General features: G+C 46.7%; 1 protein-coding gene across 1 annotated transcript in view; it reads right to left on the bottom strand.

Annotated features, from left to right (window-relative positions):
• The window catches only part of ACAP3 (ArfGAP with coiled-coil, ankyrin repeat and PH domains 3), a 97,232-nt gene that overhangs the window by 15,297 nt on the left and 61,660 nt on the right, over positions 1–20,275 (bottom strand). The window contains exons 12-19 of the mRNA XM_056508297.1: positions 19,590–19,641; positions 14,766–14,866; positions 12,804–12,915; positions 10,521–10,729; positions 8,825–8,894; positions 8,632–8,726; positions 3,995–4,197; positions 1,417–1,524 (exon numbers count right to left, since the gene is read on the bottom strand). Coding sequence (XP_056364272.1) covers positions 1,417–1,524; positions 3,995–4,197; positions 8,632–8,726; positions 8,825–8,894; positions 10,521–10,729; positions 12,804–12,915; positions 14,766–14,866; positions 19,590–19,641 — 950 coding nt within the window. The remainder of the gene's footprint in view (positions 1–1,416; positions 1,525–3,994; positions 4,198–8,631; positions 8,727–8,824; positions 8,895–10,520; positions 10,730–12,803; positions 12,916–14,765; positions 14,867–19,589; positions 19,642–20,275) is intronic.

Raw genomic sequence — 20,275 nt, 5'->3', positions numbered from 1 at the left:
GGAGTTCACTGGCAGAAACACCAAAAAAAAAAAAAACCCAAAAAAAGGAAAAAGAAAAAAAAAAATTTAAAAAGACAGAAAAAAAAAAAAAAGGAAAAAAGGGGAAAAAGGGAGAAAAAGGGGAGAAAAATGTCTGCAGTGAGACTTGGCTGAAAAAAAATACCAAAAAAAAATTGAATGAAAAATTTTAAAAAACCCTAAAAGCCAAAATGAAAAGCAAAAAAAAAAAAAAAAAAAAAAAAAAAAAAGCCAATGGGATGCAAAAGATGCTGGAGAAATAAAAAAAATCCAGAAAGGGCAGCGGGAAGTGAAAATGGGCGAAATGAAAACGGGGTTGGGGCTTGATGGCTCTGCTGGGACACACCTGGAACAGCTGGGACACACCCAGGACACACCTGGAACAGCTGGGACACACCTGGGACACACCCAGGACAGCTGGGACACACCTGGTACAAATCACACACTTGGGGGACACATCAAACACCTGGAACAGCTGGAACACACCTGGAACACAGCTGGCATACACCTGGGGACACACCTGAAACAGCTGGGACACACCTGGGACAAATCACACACCTGGGACACACCTGGCATACACCTGGGGGACACACCTGGGACAAATCACACACCTGGAGGACACATCAAACACCTGGAACAGCTGGGACACACCTGGGACACACCTGGGGCACACCTGGGGCACACCTGGGACAGATCCCACACCTGGGACACACCTGAAACACACCTGGAACAAATCACACACCTGGGACACACTTGGGGCACACCTGGGGCAAATCACACACCTGGGGACACATCAAACACCTGGAACAGCTGGAACACACCTGGCACACACCTGGGGACACTCCTGAAACAGCTGGGACACACCTGGGACAAATCACACACCTGGGGACACACCTGGGACACACCTGGGGACACACCTGGGGCACACCTGGGGCACACCTGGAACACACCTGGGGCACACCTGGGACAAATCACACACCTGGGAACACACCTGGGGCACACCTGGGACACACCTGGGACAAATCACACACCTGGGGCACACCTGGGGCACACCTGGGACACACCTGGAACACACCTGGGGCACACCTGGGACAAATCACACACCTGGGGACACACCTGGGGGACACATCAAACACCTGGAACAGCTGGGGACACACCTGGAACACACCTGGGACAAATCACACACCTGGGGACACACCTGGGGCACACCTGGGGCACACCTGGGACACACCTGGGGCACACGTGGAACAGATCCCACAGACGGGACACACCTGGGCACACCTGGTACAAATCACACACCTGGGGCACACCTGGGGCACACTTGGAACACACCTGGGACACACCTGGGACAAATCACACACCTGGGGCACACCTGGGGACCCCGGGGTCGGCACTTACTGCGGGGCCCGGCGCCGGCGCCGGTGTCGAAGTAGGAGAAGAGCGAGTCGAGCTCGTCGGGGCAGAAGAGCGAATCCCGGCGGAACTTCCGCTCCAGGGAGGCGGCGGCTGCGCGGGAAGACCCAGATCAGCCCCCGCTGGGAGAGCTTGGCACAGAAACTCAGAACGTTCCGGAAAACCTCCCGGAGAAAGTTCAGGGAAAACATCCCGGAGAAAGTTCAGGGAAAACATCCCGGAGAAAATTAATGGAAAATTTCCCGGAGAAAATGAATGGAAAACTTCCCGGAGAAAATTCATCGAAAATTCATGGAAAATTCATAGTGAAATCACAGAAAATTCATCAAAATTAAATAGAATCTTATAGAAAATTCACCAAAAATTCACAGAAAATTCACAGAAAATTCAGGGAAAACTTCCTGGAGAAAATTAATGGAAAACTTCCCGTAGAGAATTCAGGGAAAACTTCCCGTAGAGAATTCAGGGAGAACCTCCCGTAGAAAATTAATGGAAAACCTCCCGTAGAAAATTCATGGAAAACTTCCCATAGAAAATTCAGGGAAAACTTCCCGTAGAAAATTCATGGAAAACTTCCCAGAGAAAATTCAGGGAAAACTTCCCGTAGAAAATTAATGGAAAACTTTCCGTAGAAAATTAATGGAAAACTTCCCGTAGAAAATTCAGGGAAAACTTTCCGTAGAGAATTCAGGGAAAACTTCCCGTAGAAAATTAATGGAAAATTCATAGTTGAAATCACAGAAAATTCATCAAAATTAAATAAAATCTTATAGAAAATTCACCGAAAATTCACAGAAAATTCATCGAAAAGTCACAAAAAATCATTAAAAGTTCACAGAAAATTCACAGAAAATTTATAGAAAATTAATCAGAAATTTATCGAAAATTCATTGAAAATTCACAGAAAATTCCTTGAAAATTCACTGAAAATCCACTGAAAACCCACTGAAAATTCACAGAAAATTCATAGACAACTCGTCAAAAATTCACAAAAATTCACAAAAAATTCATCAAAAATTCACAGAAAATTCATTGAAAATGGACAGAAAATTCACTGAAAATTCACAGAAAATTAATTCAAAATTCATCGAAAATTCATCAAAATTCATCAAAAATTCATTGAAAATTCATAGTAAAAATCACAGAAAATTCACAGAAAATTCATTGAAAATTCACAGAAAATTCATTGAAAATTCACAGAAAATTCATTCAAAATTCATTCAAAATTCATCGAAAATTAATCAAAAATTCATAGTAAAATCATTGAAAATTCACTGAAAACTCATAAAAAATTCACTGAAAATCCACCAAAAACTCACTGAAAACTCACAGAAAATTCATAGAAAATTCATAGAAAATTCATCGAAAATTCATTGAAAATTCATAGTAAAATCACAGAACATTCATCAAAATTAAACAAAATCTTATAGAAAATTCATAGACAATTCATCAAAAATTCACCAAAAATTCACAGAAAATTCATCAAAAATTCACAGAAAATTCATTGAAAATTCACAAAAAATCATTAAAAATTCGCTGAAAATTCATCGAAAATTCACAGAAAATTAATAGAAAATTCACTGAAAATCATTGAAAATTCACAGAAAATTCACTGAAAATTCATCGAAAATTCATCAAAATTTCATTGAAAATTCATAGTAAAATCACAATATATTCACAGAAATTTCATCAAAAATTCACCGAAAATTCTTCAAAAATTCACAGAAAATTCATCAAAAATTCACAGAAAATTCATTGAAAATTCACCGAAAACTCACCGAAAATTCACCGAAAATTAATTGAAAATTCACTGAAAATTAATTGAAAATTCATAGACAATTCATCAAAAATTCACCAAAATTCACAGAAAATTCATAGAAAATTCACAGAAAATTCATGGAAAATTCACTGAAAACTCATAAAAAATTCACTGAAAATACACCGAAAACTCACCAAAAATTCACCGAAAACTCACTGAAAATTCCCAGAAAATTCCCAGAAAATTCCCAGAAAATTCACCAAAAATTCACTGAAAATCATTAAAAATTCACTGAAAATCATTAAAAACTCACAGAAAATTCATTGAAAATTCACAGAAAATTCATTCAAAATTCATCAGAAATTCATCAGAAATTCATAGTAAAATCATTGAAAATTAACTGAAAATTCATAAAAAATTCACCGAAAATCCACCGAAAACTCACCAAAAATTCACCGAAAACTCACTGAAAATTCACCGAAAATTAATTGAAAATTCACAGAAAATTAACTGAAAATTCACAAAAAATCATTAAAAGTTCACAGAAAATTCACAGAAAATTCATAGAAAATTCACTGAAAATTCACAGAAAATTCACCGAAAATTCCCAGAAAATCCATCAAAAATTATAAAAAAATTATAAAAAAATCACAAAAAATTATAAAAAAAATCACAAAAAATTATAAAAAAATCACAAAAAATAATTAAAAAAAATATAAAAAATTTCTCCAAATTTATTAAAAACTCACAAAAACGCCCAGCCACCTTGGGGATCCATCCCAGCCTCCCCCAGGCCGTGCCCACCTGACGCCAGCAGGGCCGGGGAGGCTCCGCCCGGCTCCTGGCGCCGTTTCCGCCGCGCCGCCGCCGCCCTGGGGCCGCCGTGGAGCCGCTGGCACTGCTTGAGGCACCAGCGCCGGGGCTTGGCCAGCGCCTCCCCCGCCGGCAGCTTCTTCAGGAACTTCTTCTCCACGTACTTCACCTTGATCCAGGCCTCCTTGTCCTGCCTGGGAACGGGAAATCACGGAATTCCGTCACAGGAACCCGCCAGGAAACGGAGATGCTGCTGCTGCTCTGGGGGCTTTGGTCAGCCTGACACCCAAAATTCCAATTTTTCCAATTTCAAAATGAGATATTTGGGTTTCTACGGGAACTGGATTTGCCCAAAGATGCCACCAGAAAATGGAGCTGCTCCTCTGGGACTTTTTGTCCACTTGGGACCTAAAATTCCAATTTCTCCAACTTCAAATAAGGCATTTTGAGGTTTCTGAAAGAATTTGGTTTTCCCCAAGCCATCATGAGAAAATGGAGCTGCTGCTGCTCTGGGGGGTTTGGTGGACCTGACACCCAAAATTCCAATTTCTCTGACTTTAAAATAAGTAATTTTGAGGTTTCTGAGGGAACTGGGTTTGCCAAATATGCCACCAGAAAATGGAGCTGCTGCTCTGGGGGGTTTGGTCGACCTGACACCCAAAATTCCAATTTTTCCGACTTTAAAATGAGGCATTTTGAGTCCTCTGGGGCATTTTGTCCACCTGACACCCAAAATTTCAATTTTTCCAACACTCAAATGAGGCATTTTGAGGTTTCTGAAAGAATTTGGTTTTCCCAAAGCCACCATGAGAAAACGGAGCTGCTGCTCTTCTGGGTGGTTTGGTCAACCTGACACCCAAAATTCCAATTTTTCCGAATGTTACAATGAGTAATTTTGAGGTTTCTGAGGGAACTGGGTTTGCCCAGAGCAGCCATGAGGAAATGGAGCTGCTCCTCTGGGACTTTTCGTCCAATTGAGACCCAAAATTCCAATTTCTCCAATTTCAAAATGAGATATTTGGGTTTCTACGGGAACTGGATTTGCCCAAAGAGGCCACCAGAAAATGGAGCTGCTCCTTGAAGCATTTTGTCCACTTGAGACCCAAAATTCCAATTTTTCCAACTTTCAAATGAGGCATTTTGAGGTCTCTTATCTCCTTCCAGAGGGTTTGTCCAAAGCCACCATGAGAAAATGGAGCTGCTGCTGGTTTGGTCGACCTGACACCCAAAATTCCAATTTTTCCGACTTTACAATGAGTCATTTTGAGTCCTCTGGGGCATTTTGTCCACCTGACACCCAAAATTCCAATTTTTCCAACACTCAAATGAGGCATTTTGAGGTTTCTGAAAGAATTTGGTTTTCCCAAAGCCACCATGAGAAAACGGAGCTGCTGCTCTTCTGGGGGGTTTGGTCAACCTGAGACCCAAAATTCCAATTTCTCCAATTTCAAAATGAGATATTTGGGTTTCTACGGGAACTGGATTTGCCCAAAGATGCCACCAGAAAATGGAGCTGCTCCTCTGGGACTTTTTGTCCACTTGGGACCTAAAATTCCAATTTTTCCAACATCAAATTGAGGTATTTTGGATTTCTGACGGAACAGGGTTTGCCACAACAGCCATGAGAAAATGGAGCTGCTGCTGCTCTTGGCCTTTTGTCCATTTGAGACCCAAAATTCCAATTTTTCCAACACTCAAATGAGGCATTTTGAGGTTTCTGAAAGAATTTGGTTTTCCCAAAGCCACCATGAGAAAACGGAGCTGCTGCTCTGGGGGGTTTGGTCAGCCTGACACCCAAAATTCCAATTTTTCGAACTTTACAATGAGTCATTTTGAGGTTTCTGAGGGAACTGGGTTTGCCCAGAGCAGCCATGAGGAAATGAAGCTGCTCCTCTGGGACTTTTCGTCCAATTGAGACCCAAAATTCCAATTTCTCCAATTTCAAAATGAGATATTTGGGTTTCTACGGGAACTGGATTTGCCCAAAGATGCCACCAGAAAATGGAGCTGCTCCTCTGGGACTTTTTGTCCACTTGGGACCTAAAATTCCAATTTCTCCAACTTCAAATAAGGCATTTTGAGGTTTCTGAAAGAATTTGGTTTTCCCCAAGCCATCATGAGAAAATGGAGCTGCTGCTGCTCTGGGGGGTTTGGTGGACCTGACACCCAAAATTCCAATTTCTCTGACTTTAAAATAAGTAATTTTGAGGTTTCTGAGGGAACTGGGTTTGCCAAATATGCCACCAGAAAATGGAGCTGCTGCTCTGGGGGGTTTGGTCGACCTGACACCCAAAATTCCAATTTTTCCGACTTTAAAATGAGGCATTTTGAGTCCTCTGGGGCATTTTGTCCACCTGACACCCAAAATTTCAATTTTTCCAACACTCAAATGAGGCATTTTGAGGTTTCTGAAAGAATTTGGTTTTCCCAAAGCCACCATGAGAAAACGGAGCTGCTGCTCTTCTGGGTGGTTTGGTCAACCTGACACCCAAAATTCCAATTTTTCCGAACGTTACAATGAGTAATTTTGAGGTTTCTGAGGGAACTGGGTTTGCCCAGAGCAGCCATGAGGAAATGGAGCTGCTCCTCTGGGACTTTTCGTCCAATTGAGACCCAAAATTCCAATTTCTCCAATTTCAAAATGAGATATTTGGGTTTCTACGGGAACTGGATTTGCCCAAAGAGGCCACCAGAAAATGGAGCTGCTCCTTGAAGCATTTTGTCCACTTGAGACCCAAAATTCCAATTTTTCCAACTTTCAAATGAGGCATTTTGAGGTCTCTTATCTCCTTCCAGAGGGTTTGTCCAAAGCCACCATGAGAAAATGGAGCTGCTGCTCTGGGGGGTTTGGTCGACCTGACACCCAAAATTCCAATTTTTCCGACTTTACAATGAGTCATTTTGAGTCCTCTGGGGCATTTTGTCCACCTGACACCCAAAATTCCAATTTTTCCAACACTCAAATGAGGCATTTTGAGGTTTCTGAAAGAATTTGGTTTTCCCAAAGCCACCATGAGAAAACGGAGCTGCTGCTCTTCTGGGGGGTTTGGTCAACCTGAGACCCAAAATTCCAATTTCTCCAATTTCAAAATGAGATATTTGGGTTTCTACGGGAACTGGATTTGCCCAAAGATGCCACCAGAAAATGGAGCTGCTCCTCTGGGACTTTTTGTCCACTTGGGACCTAAAATTCCAATTTTTCCAACATCAAATTGAGGTATTTTGGATTTCTGACGGAACAGGGTTTGCCACAACAGCCATGAGAAAATGGAGCTGCTGCTGCTCTTGGCCTTTTGTCCATTTGAGACCCAAAATTCCAATTTTTCCAACACTCAAATGAGGCATTTTGAGGTTTCTGAAAGAATTTGGTTTTCCCAAAGCCACCATGAGAAAACGGAGCTGCTGCTCTGGGGGGTTTGGTCAGCCTGACACCCAAAATTCCAATTTTTCGAACTTTACAATGAGTCATTTTGAGGTTTCTGAGGGAACTGGGTTTGCCCAGAGCAGCCATGAGGAAATGAAGCTGCTCCTCTGGGACTTTTCGTCCAATTGAGACCCAAAATTCCAATTTCTCCAATTTCAAAATGAGATATTTGGGTTTCTACGGGAACTGGGTTTGCCCAAAGATGCCACCAGAAAATGGAGCTGCTCCTCTGGGACTTTTTGTCCACTTGGGACCTAAAATTCCAATTTTTCCAACATCAGATTGAGGCATTTTGGATTTCTGAGGCAACAGGGTTTGCCACAACAGCCATGAGAAAATGGAGCTGCCCCTCTGGGGCTTTTTGTCCACTTTAGACCCCAAAATTCCAATTTCTCCAATATCAAATGAGGCATTTTGAGGTCTCTGAGGAATTTGGGTTGCTTTGAGGATCCCTGACCCTGGTTCTCCATGGATTTTGGGGCACTGGGGATCCCTAAACCCATTTTTCCATGGATTTTGGGACTCAGGAGAATCCCTGAACCTGTTCTCCATGGATTTTTGGGAACTGGTGATTCCTGAACTCCCTTTTCCATGGATTTTGGGGATTCCTGAACTGGGTTTTCCATGGATTTTAAGAATTCTTGAACTGGCTTTTCCGTGGATTTTGGGGATTCCAGAACTCACTTTTCCATGGATTTTGGGGATTCCTGAACTCCCTTTTCCATGGATTTGGGGATTCCTGAACTGGCTTTTCCATGGATTTTGGGGATTCCTGAACTCCCTTTTCCATGGATTTGGGGATTCCTGAACTCCCTTTTCCATGGATTTTGGGGATTCCTGAACTTGCTTTTCCATGGATTTTGGGGATTCCTGAACTCCCTTTTCCATGGATTTTGGGAATTCCTGAACTCCCTTTTCCATGGATTTTGGAGATTCCTGAACTGGCTTTTCCATGGATTTTGGGGATTCCTAAACTCCCTTTTCCATGGATTTTGGGGATTCCTGAACTCGCTTTTCCATGGATTTTGGGGATTCCTGAACTCCCTTTTCCATGGATTTTGGGGATTCCTGAACTCGCTTTTCCATGGATTTTGGAGATTCCAGAACTCACTTTTCCATGGATTTGGGGATTCCTGAACTGGCTTTTCCGTGGATTTTGGGGATTCCTGAACTCCCTTTTCCATGGATTTTGGGCTCAGCTCACCTGGAGCTCCCCGGTGTCGGTTTCTTCAGCCCCAGCTCCTCGCACTGCGCCTCGTAAATCTGGTTCATGGTGCTGTTGCCCAGCTCACACATCAGCTGGAAGTGAAATTCAGGGAGGAATTCAAGGCTCAGGTGAGGAATTCCCCCCTCCCCACTTTTCCAGGGAATTCTGGATCTTCCCAGGCTGCACTCACTTTGAGCAGCTCCGGCTCCCAGGAATCCAGCGTGAGCGATCGCACCTTGGAGCAGTGAACACCCAGGCTCCTGCCCGGCCAAGAGGAAGGAAATCCAAAAATTATGACAATCCCAGGATTCCCCTAACGAGGTCAGGTCCTTAATTAGCCCTCAGTGCAGGTGGAGCTGAACCAGGGGGTGCAGGGACAATTCCTACGGGATCCAGCGGCACAAACGTGGCACCAGCTGCAATTCCAGCTCTGCCCATTTCCTGGGATCCTGCACTCCATCCCAGGCTATTTTTCCTGGAATCCTGCACTCCATCCCAGGCTATTTTCCCCAGGATCCCTCACTCCATCCCTGGCTATTTTTCCTGAGAATCTTTTAGTTCATCCCCTGCCATTTTCCCCAGGAATCCTGCACTCCATCCCTGATCATTTTCTCAGGGATTTTTCCTGGAATCCTGCACTCCATCCTTGGATGTTTTCCCTGGAATCCTGCATTCCATCCCTGGATGTTTTCCCTGGAATCCTGCACTCCATCCCTGGCCATTTTCCCAGGAATCCTTTAGTTCATCCCTGGCAATTTTCCCCAGGAATCCTTCACTCCATCCCTGGCTGTTTTCCCAGTGATTTTCCTCAGGATCCCTCACTCCATCCCTGGCCATTTTCCCAGAAATCCTGCACTCCATCCCTGCGATTCTCCCTGTGATCCTGCACTCCACCCCTGGCTGTTTTCCCAGGGATTTTCCCCAGCACCCCTCACTCCACCCTGTTCCTTTTCCCAGGGATTTTCCCAACTATCCCTCACTCCACCCCTGTTCCTTTCCCAGGCATTCTCCCCAGTATTTTTTACTCCACCCCTGCTCCTTTCCCAGGGATTTTCCCTAGCACCCTTCACTCCATTCCTGTTCCCTTTCCCAGGGATTCTCCCCAGTATCCCTCACTCCACCCTGTTCCTTTTCCCAGGGATTTTCCACAGCATTTTTCACTCCACCCTGCTCCTTTTCCCAGGGATTTTTCCCCAGCACCCTTCACTCCACCCTGCTCCTTTCCCAGGGATTTTCCCCAGGGATTTTCCCCAGCATCCCTCACTCCACCCTGTTCCTTTTCCCAGGGATTCTCCCCATCACCCTTCACTCCACCCTGTTCCTTTTCCCAGGGATTTTCCCCAGGGATTTTCCAGCACCCTTCACTCCACCCTGTTCCTTTTCCCAGGGATTTTCCAGGGATTATCCCACCACCCTTCACTCCACCCTGTTCCTTTTCCCAGGGATTTTCCCCAGCATTTTTCACTCCACCCTGCTCCTTTTCCCAGGGATTTTCCCCAGCACCCTTCACTCCATCCTGTTCCTTTTCCCAGGGATTCTCCCCAGTATCCCTCACTCCACCCCTGTTCCTTTTCCCAGGGATTTTCCAGCACCCTTCACTCCACCCTGTTCCTTTTCCAGGGATTTTCCCCAGGGATTTTCCCCAGCATCCCTCACTCCACCCCTGTTCCTTTTCCCAGGGATTTTCCCCAGGGATTTTCCCCAGGGATTTTCCAGCACCCTTCACTCCACTCTGTTTCTTTTCCCCAGGGATTTTCCTCACCACCCTTCACTCCACCCTGTTCCTTTTCCCAGGGATTTTCCCAACTATCCCTCACTCCACCCCTGTTCCTTTTCCCAGGGATTTTCCCCAGCATTTTCCCCAGCCCCCTGCCCCGCAGCAGCACCTGTGGATGCCGGAGCACTCGATGCACAGCAGGATGCCCAGGTTGATGCTGGCCCAGCGCGGGTCTGGCTGCCCACAGTCGCAGCACTGCTCGTTCCCAGGGATGCTCTGCACCCTCTGCAGGATCGTTTCCCCTTTCCCGCCGCGCTCCCGCGAGTCCGTGGCCGAGTCGATGCTGCTGGTGGAGGGGGAGGCTGTTCTGTCCAACCTCTGCAGGGAAAAGCAAAAAAAAATCAGGATATGGACACCCCTAGCTGTCCTGGAGGAGAGGATGCCTTGGAGTGGCTCTAAAATCCTCTAAAATCTTTGTATATTTTAGATTTTCCTGTATTTGTAATCCTGCAGTTCTTCAGTGAACTCTAAACTCCATGTACAGTGTGAGCTGCTGTCTTCACATTTTAATCAAATAAAACAATTCCTGCCCAGGCCTGGGAATCAAGGACATCTCACTGCCTCAGGCCCCAAGAAATGTAAAAGACATTTTTTGCATGTTTACATTTTTTACATGAACTGAGAGGGGCAAATTTGGGGTAAATTCCTTCATTACCCAAAACTGAAATTGGAAGATTAAATGTAAATAGATCAAATTTAAAATTATCTGAAAAAATCCTGACCCTGGGTGTAACCTTCAATGTGTTTTAATAAACATCCACTTTTATTCTCCTAATCTTGTTCTGGGCAGCCACTCCAAGGCATTGAGCTGATGAAGGGAGCAGGGAATTCTGGATTTTCCATGGTGTCATAATTACAATGTAAAGATGTGCCCAGAAGTTTGTATCCCATCACCATGTGTCAAATCAGGTGGGGCAGTGATTTTTATTTCTGTGGGAGATATCTCCTGTTAATGGGCCACGAGTTAAAAACCAGCTGGGGAAATCATCTTTGTCTTTTCCAGATACATTCTTCCTCCAGGGATGTATCTCCTGTTAATGGGCCTTGAGTTAAAAACCAGCTGGGGAAATCATCTTTGTCTTTTCCAGACACATTCTTCCTCTAGGGAGATATTTTCTGTTAATGAGCCATTTGTTAAAAACCAGCTGGGGATATAATTTTTATCTTTTCCAGACCCATTCTTCTTCTAGGGAGATACCTCCTGCTAATGGGCCATGTGTTAAAATACAGCTGGGCAATCATCTTTATCTGTTCACAGCCCATCCTCCCTCCAGGAGATATCTCCTGTTAATGGGTCATGAGCTAAAAACCAGCTGGGGCAATCATCTTTTCAAGACCCATTCTTCCTCCAGGAGATATTTCCTGTTAATGGGCCCATTCGTTAAAAACCAGCTGGGGATATAATTTTTATCTTTTCCAAACCCATTCTTCCTCCAGGAGATATCTCCTGTTAATGGGCCAGGTGTTAAAAACCAGCTGGGGAAATAATCTTTATCTTTTCACAGCCCATCCTTCCTTCAGGAGATATTTCCTGTTAATGGGCCCATGAGTTAAAAACCAGCTGGGGAAATCATCTTTGTCTTTTCCAGACACATTCTTCCTTCAGGGAGATATTTCCTGTTAATGGGTCATTTGTTAAAAACCAGCTGGGGAAATCATCTTTATCTTTTCACAGCCCATCCTTCCTTCAGGAGATATTTCCTGTTAATGGGCCAGGTGTTAAAAACCAGCTGGGCAATCATCTTTATCTTTTCCAGACCCATCCTCCCTCCAGGAGATATCTCCTGTTAATGGGCCCATGAGTTAAAAACCAGCTGGGGCAATCATCTTTTCAAGACCCATTCTTCCCCCAGGAGATATCTCCTGTTAATGGGCAATGTGTTAAAACGAGCTGGGGCAGTGATTTTTATCTTTGGGGATACCTCCTGTTAATGGGTCATTTGTTAAAAACCAGCTGGGGCAGTGCCCCTGATCTCCTGGCACACATTATCTGCTCATGGGCCATCTTTAAACCAGCTGGGCAATCATCTTTATCTTCCCACAGCCCATCCTCCCTCCAGGAGATATCTCCTGCTAATGGCCAGTGAGTCCCAGGGCATGACTGATAAAATTCCATCATCCCAGCCAGGGGAGGAGCCAAACATTTCCCACCCAGATAAAATCTGAGATTTGAAACACCAAGGCAGCCTTTCCCACTGCTTTCCAGAGGACAAGAGCTACCAGAACTTTCTATGGGATCACTGCTTCAACAAGAGCACTTCAACTGGACTGCCACCACCACCCTAACTCTGGCAGTTGTTTTCTTTTCTGCTATTGCATGCATTTTATTTTCTCTCTTTTTTTCCTATTAAATTGTATTTCTGACTTGAAGTCTCTCACTGGTTTTTCTCACCTCGATGTAGTAGCTGTCGGGGCTCTCTCTGTAGGCAGAGGCAATGCTGGCCTGGACTGCCTGGATCCAGGCCTGGCGCAGCTTCTCGGAGTCAGCCTGCAGCATGCAGCTCCTGGGAGAGAATAAACACCCTGGGTGTCAAATCACACCTGGGCAGAACCAAAACACACCCTGGGTGTTCAGGAGAGAAATACCAAAAACCCTGGGTGTCAAAAAACAACCTGGGCATAACCAAAATACACCCTTGATATTGAGGGAGAGAAAAAAAAAAACCAAACCCTGGGTGTCAAATCACACCCTGGTTATAACCTAAATACACCCTGGGTGTTCAGGGAGAGAAAAAAACCAAAAAGCCTGGGTGTCAAAAAACACCCTAGGCAAAACCAAAATACACACTGGGTGTTCAGGGAGAGAAAAAAAACCCAAACCCTGGGTGTCAAATCACTCCTGGGCAGAACCAAAACACACCCTGGGTGTTCAGGGAGAGAAAAAAAAAATCCTGGGTGTCAAAAACACCCTGGGCATTCGAGGAGAGCCAAAAACACCCTGGTTATAACCAAAATACACACTGGGTGTTCTGGGAGAGAAAAAACCAAACCCTGGGTGTCAAAAAACACCCTGGGTGTTCAGGGAGGAAAAAACCAAAAACCCTGGGTGTCAAAACTGGTTATAACCTAAATACACCCTGGGTGTTGAGGGAGATTAAAAAAAAAACCAAACCCTGGGTGTCAAAAACACCCTGGGCATTCGAGGAGAGCCAAAAAACACCCTGGTTTATAACCAAAATACATCCTGGGTGTTCTGGGAGAGAAAAAAAAAACAAACCCTGGGTGTCAAAAAACAGTCTTGGTATTTGGGGAGAGCCAAAAAACACCCTGGTTATAACCTAAATACACCCTGGGTGTTCTGGGAGATAAAAAAAAAACTAAATCCTGGGTGTCAAAACACACCCTGGGCATAACCAAAATACACCCTGGGTGTTCAGGGAGAGAAAAAAAAAAACAAACTCTGGGTGTCAGAAAACACCCTGGGCATTCGAGGAGAGCCAAAAAACCACCTTGTGTATAACCAAAATACACCCTGGGTATTGAGGGAGAGAAAAAATCAAAACCCTGGGTGTCAAAAAACACCCTGGGCATAACCAAGATACACCCTGGGTGTTCAGGGAGGAAAAAACCAAAAACCCTGGGTGTCAAAACTGGTTATAACCTAAATACACCCTGGGTGTTCTGGGAGATAAAAAAAAACCTAAATCCTGGGTGTCAAAACACACCCTGGGCATAACCAAAATACACCCTGGGTGTTCAGGGAGAGAAAAAAAAACAAACCCTGGGTGTCAAAAACCACCCTGGGTATTTGGGGAGTGACAAAAAACACTCTGAGTGGTTGGGCAGAAATGAACCCACAAGGTTTGGGGTGTTTCCTTTTTAAATTTTTTGGCCAAAATTAACTCTGAGAGGTTGGGGTGCTCCTTCAAATCTTCCAGATAAAAATTAACCCTGTAAGGTTGGGGGGCTCCTTCTCCAAATTTTCCAGATAAAAAATTAACCCCACAAGGTTTGGGTGCTCCCTCTTCATCCCCTTCAGGCCAAAATTAACCCCACAGGATTGGGGTGTTCCCTTTCCAAAGTTTCCAGTTAAAAATTAACCCCACAAGGTTGGGGTGTTCCTTCTCCAAACCTACTAAGTAAAAATTAACCCCTTAATTAAAATTAATTAAGGTTGGACAACCTGAGGTGTTCCCAATCCAAACCCTCCAGGCAGCTCTGGAAGCTGTTTTTAAAAACTGGGCATTATATAATAAATATAAATTATCAATAAAAATAATATCATGGAATATGTTATATAAATAATATAAAAAATATATAATTATACAATCAGATCCAGCTCATGTCTCAGGAACTCCTCGAGGATTTTGGCAAATTTTAGCAGAAAAGGGGTTTTGGGGAGCCCCAAACTCACTTGGTGGGGGAGACAACCTCAAAGCAGAACCTCCTCTCGATGTCCTCGCAGGGCTTGACTGAGCAGAGCCTCAGGTCCTCGACCACCACGGTCAGGACGTCCTGGGGGGACACAGAGGGGTTTGGGGGGATACAGAGGGGTTTGGGGGGACACAGAGGGGTTTGGGGGGATACAGAGGGGTTTGGGGGACACACAGAGGGGTTTGGGGGGGACACACAGAGGGGTTTGGGGACACAGAGGGGTTTGGGGGGACACAGAGGGGTTTGGGGACACACAGAGGGGTTTGGGGGGACACACAGAGGGGTTTGGGGACACACAGAGGGGTTTGGGGACACACAGAGGGGTTTGGGGTGACACAGAGGGGTTTGGGGACACACAGAGGGGTTTGGGGACACACAGAGGGATTTGGGGACACACAGAGGGGTTTGGGGACACACAGAGGGGTTTGGGGACACACAGAGGGGTTTGGGGGACACACAGAGGGATTTGGGGGGGACACACAGAGGGGTTTGGGGACACACAGAGGGGTTTGGGGGGGACACACAGAGGGGTTTGGGGGGGTCAGAGAGGGGTTTGGGGACACACAGAGGGGTTTGGGGGGACACACAGAGGGGTTTGGGGGGACACAGAGGGGTTTGGGGACACACAGAGGGGTTTGGGGGGACACACAGAGGGGTTTGGGGGACACACAGAGGGGTTTGGGGGGACACAGAGGGGTTTGGGGACACACAGAGGGGTTTGGGGGACACACAGAGGGGTTTGGGGGGACACACAGAGGGGTTTGGGGGACACACAGAGGGGTTTGGGGGGGACACACAGAGGGGTTTGGGGGGACACACAGAGGGGTTTGGGGGGGACACACAGAGGGGTTTGGGGGACACACAGAGGGGTTTGGGGACACACAGAGGGGTTTGGGGGGGACACAGAGGGGTTTGGGGTGACACAGAGGGGTTTGGGGGACACACAGAGGGGTTTGGGGGGACACACAGAGGGGTTTGGGGGGGACACACAGAGGGGTTTGGGGACACAGAGGGGTTTGGGGACACAGAGGGGTTTGGGGGACACACAGAGGGGTTTGGGGGGACACACAGAGGGGTTTGGGGGGACACACAGAGGGGTTTGGGGGGACACACAGAGGGGTTTGGGGGACACACAGAGGGGTTTGGGGACACACAGAGGGGTTTGGGGGGGACACAGAGGGGTTTGGGGGGACACAGAGGGGTTTGGGGGGGACACACAGAGGGGTTTGGGGGGGACACACAGAGGGGTTTGGGGGGACACAGAGGGGTTTGGGGGGGACACACAGAGGGGTTTGGGGGGGACACACAGAGGGGTTTGGGGGGACACAGAGGGGTTTGGGGGGACACACAGAGGGGTTTGGGGACACAGAGGGGTTTGGGGGGACACAGAGGGGTTTGGGGGGGACACACAGAGGGGTTTGGGGACACAGAGGGGTTTGGGGGGACACAGAGGGGTTTGGGGGGGACACACAGAGGGGTTTGGGGGGGACACACAGAGGGGTTTGGGGACACACAGAGGGGTTTGGGGGGGCGACACACAGAGGGGTTTCGCGGGGGGCACACACAGAGGGGTTTGGGGGGACACAGAGGGGTTTGGGGGGACACAGAGGGGTTTGGGGGGACACACAGAGGGGTTTGGGGACACACAGAGGGGTTTGGGGGGACACACAGAGGGGTTTGGGGGGACACAGAGGGGTTTGGGGGGGACACACAGAGGTTTGGGGGACACCCAGAGGGGTTTGGGGACACACAGAGGGATTTGGGGACACACAGAGGGGTTTGGGGGGGACACACAGAGGGGTTTGGGGGACACACAGAGGGGTTTGGGGACACACAGAGGGGTTTGGGGGGACACACAGAGGGGTTTGGGGACACACAGAGGGGTTTGGGGGGACACACAGAGGGGTTTGGGGACACACAGAGGGGTTTGGGGGGGACACAGAGGGGTTTGGGGGGGACACACAGAGGGGTTTGGGGACACACAGAGGGGTTTGGGGGGGACACACAGAGGGGTTTGGGGGACACACAGAGGGGTTTGGGGACACACAGAGGGGTTTGGGGGGGGGCACACACAGAGGGGTTTGGGGGGACACAGAGGGGTTTGGGGGGACACACAGAGGGGTTTGGGGACACACAGAGGGGTTTGGGGACACACAGAGGGGTTTGGGGACACACAGAGGGGTTTGGGGGGACACACAGAGGGGTTTGGGGACACACAGAGGGGTTTGGGGACACACAGAGGGGTTTGGGGGGACACACAGAGGGGTTTGGGGGGACACAGAGGGGTTTGGGGGGACACACAGAGGGGTTTGGGGGACACACAGAGGGGTTTGGGGGGACACACAGAGGGGTTTGGTGACACACAGAGGGGTTTGGGGACACAGAGGGGTTTGGGGGGACACACAGAGGGGTTTGGGGGACACACAGAGGGGTTTGGGGGACACACAGAGGGGTTTGGGGACACACAGAGGGGTTTGGGGGGACACAGAGGGGTTTGGGGACACAGAGGGGTTTGGGGACACACAGAGGGGTTTGGGGGGACACAGAGGGGTTTGGGGGGACACAGAGGGGTTTGGGGACACACAGAGGGGTTTGAGGTGACACACAGAGGGGTTTGGGGACACACAGAGGGGTTTGGGGACACACAGAGGGGTTTGGGGACACAGAGGGGTTTGGGGGGACACAGAGGGGTTTGGGGGGACACACAGAGGGGTTTGGGGACACACAGAGGGGTTTGGGGGGACACAGAGGGGTTTGGGGACACACAGAGGGGTTTGGGGGCTCCCTGGGGCTGGGCCACACTTGGGAAACTCCTGCCCAGACCCCTCAAACTCCTGCCCAGACCCTCGAAACTCGTTCCCAAATCCTTCAAATTCCCTCCTGCCCAAGTTCTCCAAAACTTTCCAAATCCTCCAAATTCCTGCCCAGACCCCTCAAACTCCTGCCCAGACCCTCCAAATTCCTGCCCAAATCCTCCGAAGTTCTTCCCAAATCCTCCGAATTCCTGCCCAGACCCTACAAACTCATTCCCAAATCCTCCAAAGTTTTTCCCAAATCCTCCAAATTCCAGCCCAGACTCCTCAAACTCCTGCCCAGACCCTCCAAACTCCTGCCCAAATCCTCCAAATTCCCTCCTGCCCAAGTTCTCCAAAACTCCTCCCAATTCCTCCAAACTCCTCCCCAAACTCTTCAAACTCCTCCCAGAACCCTCCAAATCCCAAATCCTCCAAACTCCCTCCTGCCCAGACCCTTCAAACTCCTGCCCAAAACCCTCCAAACTTGTTCCCAAATCCTCCAAAGTCCCTCCTGCCCAGACCCTCCAAACTCCTGCCCAAATCCTCCAAAGTTCTTCCCAAATCCTCCAAATTCCAGCCCAGACCCCTCAAACTCCTCCCTAAACCCTCCAAACTTGTTCCCAAATCCTCCAAAGTCCCTCCTGCCCAAATTCTCCAAAACTCTTCCCAAATCCTCCAAATTCCTGCCCAAACCCTCCAAATCCCAAATCCTTCAAAGTCCTTCCTGCCCAGACCCTCCAAATTCCTGCCCAAATCCTCCAAAGTTTTCCCCAAATCCTCCAAATTCCTGCCCAGACCCCTCAAAGTCGTTCCCAAATCCTCCAAATTCCCTCCTGCCCAAATTCTCCAAAACTCTTCCCAAATCCTCCAAACTCCTTCCTGCCCAAACCCTGCAAATTCCTGCCCAGACTCCTCAAACTCCTGCCCAGACCCTCCAAACTCGTTCCCAAACCCTCCAAATCCCAAATCCTCCAAATTCCCTCCTGCCCAACATCTCCAAAACTCTTCCCAAATCCTCCAAACTTCATCCAGCCCAAACCCTTCAAATTTGTTCCCAAATCCTCCAAAGTCCCTCCTGCTCAGACGCTCCAAACTCCTGCCCAAATCCTCCAAAGTTCTTCCCAAATCCTCCAAATTCCAGCCCAAACCCCTCAAATTCCTGCCCAAAACCCTCCAAACTCATTCCCAAATCCTCCAAATTCCCTCCTGCCCAAGTTCTCCAAAACTCTTCCCAATTCCTCCAAACTCCTCCCCAAACCCTCCAAATCCCAAATCCTCCAAATCCCTCCTGCCCAGACCCTTCAAACTCCTGCCCAAACCCTCCAAACTTGTTCCCAAATCCTCCAAAGTCCCTCCTGCCCAGACCCTCCAAATTCCTGCCCAAATCCTCCAAACTTGTTCCCAAATCCTCCAAAGTCCCTCCTGCCCAAGTTCTCCAAAACTCTTCCCAATTCCTCCAAACTCCTTCCTGTCTAAACCCTTCAAACTCCTCTCTAAACCCTCCAAACTCATTCCCAAATCCTCCAAACTCATTCTTGGCCAAATCCTCCAAAGTTCTTCCCAAATCCTACATATTCCAGCCCAAACCCTTCAAACTCCTGCCCAAAACCCTCTAAATTTGTTCTCAAATCCTCCAAAGTCCCTCCTGCCCAAGTTCTCCAAAACTCTTCCCAATTCCTCCAAACTCCTCCCTAAACCCTCCAAACTCATTCCCAAATCTTCCAAACTCCTTCCTGCCCAAGTTCTCCAAAACTTTCCAAATCCTCCAAACTTCATCCAGCCCAAACCCTTCAAATTCCTGCCCAAATGCTCCAAATTCCTGCCCAGAACCTCCAAAGTTCTTCCCAAATCCTCCAAATTCCAGCCCAGACCCCTCAAACTCCCCCCTGCCCAGACCCTCCAAATCCCAAATCCTCCAAATCCCTCCTGCCCAGAACCTTGGTTAATTAATTAATTAATCAATCAATCAATTAATTAATCAATTAACCATTTGGGGCAGCCACACTGACCTTGAGCTTCTTCTGGTAGACGAGCTGGCTGTTCTGGATGGAAAACCATCTCCTGCCAAAATAATAAACCCATTGAATTAATCAATTAGATCAATCAATAAATTAATTAGTTAAACGCTTCAATGAGCTGTTTAGGCACAAATTTACATTGGGGAAAAAAAAATAAAAAAAAAATAAATTTGGAATTAGAGATTTCTAAAGGGGTTGGATAAAAAAGCTGCCAAGGAGCCTAAAGGACAAGGAATGATTTTAAAAATGATTTTAAATTAAAAATTTCCCCTGGAATCTCCTCAGCAGCAGGGGAACTTCAAAGGGAAATTAATTCTTATCCAACCCCTTCAGAAATTTTTAATTCCAAGGTTTTTATTTTTTTTCCCCCCCTCAATGCAAATAAACTGTGCATAAACAGTTCATTGAAGCATTTAATTAATTCATTTATTTTATTTATTTTTATTTATTTGTTAAGGCACTTTAACTCCCCAAAATTTCTATAAATGCACTTCAATTTTTCAATATTGTTATAAATAAACTTTAATTCCCCAAAATTTCTATAAATGCACTTCAATTTTTCAATATTGTTATAAATACATTTAATTCCCCAAAATTTCTATAAATGCACTTCAATTTTTCAATGTTATTATAAATACACTTTAATTCCTCTAATTTCCTAGAAATGGACTTAAATT

This window comes from Oenanthe melanoleuca, chromosome 21 (assembly GCF_029582105.1).
Source record: "Oenanthe melanoleuca isolate GR-GAL-2019-014 chromosome 21, OMel1.0, whole genome shotgun sequence".
Lineage (NCBI taxonomy): Eukaryota > Metazoa > Chordata > Aves > Passeriformes > Muscicapidae > Oenanthe > Oenanthe melanoleuca.
This window is presented reverse-complemented; position numbering and strand designations above follow the sequence as displayed.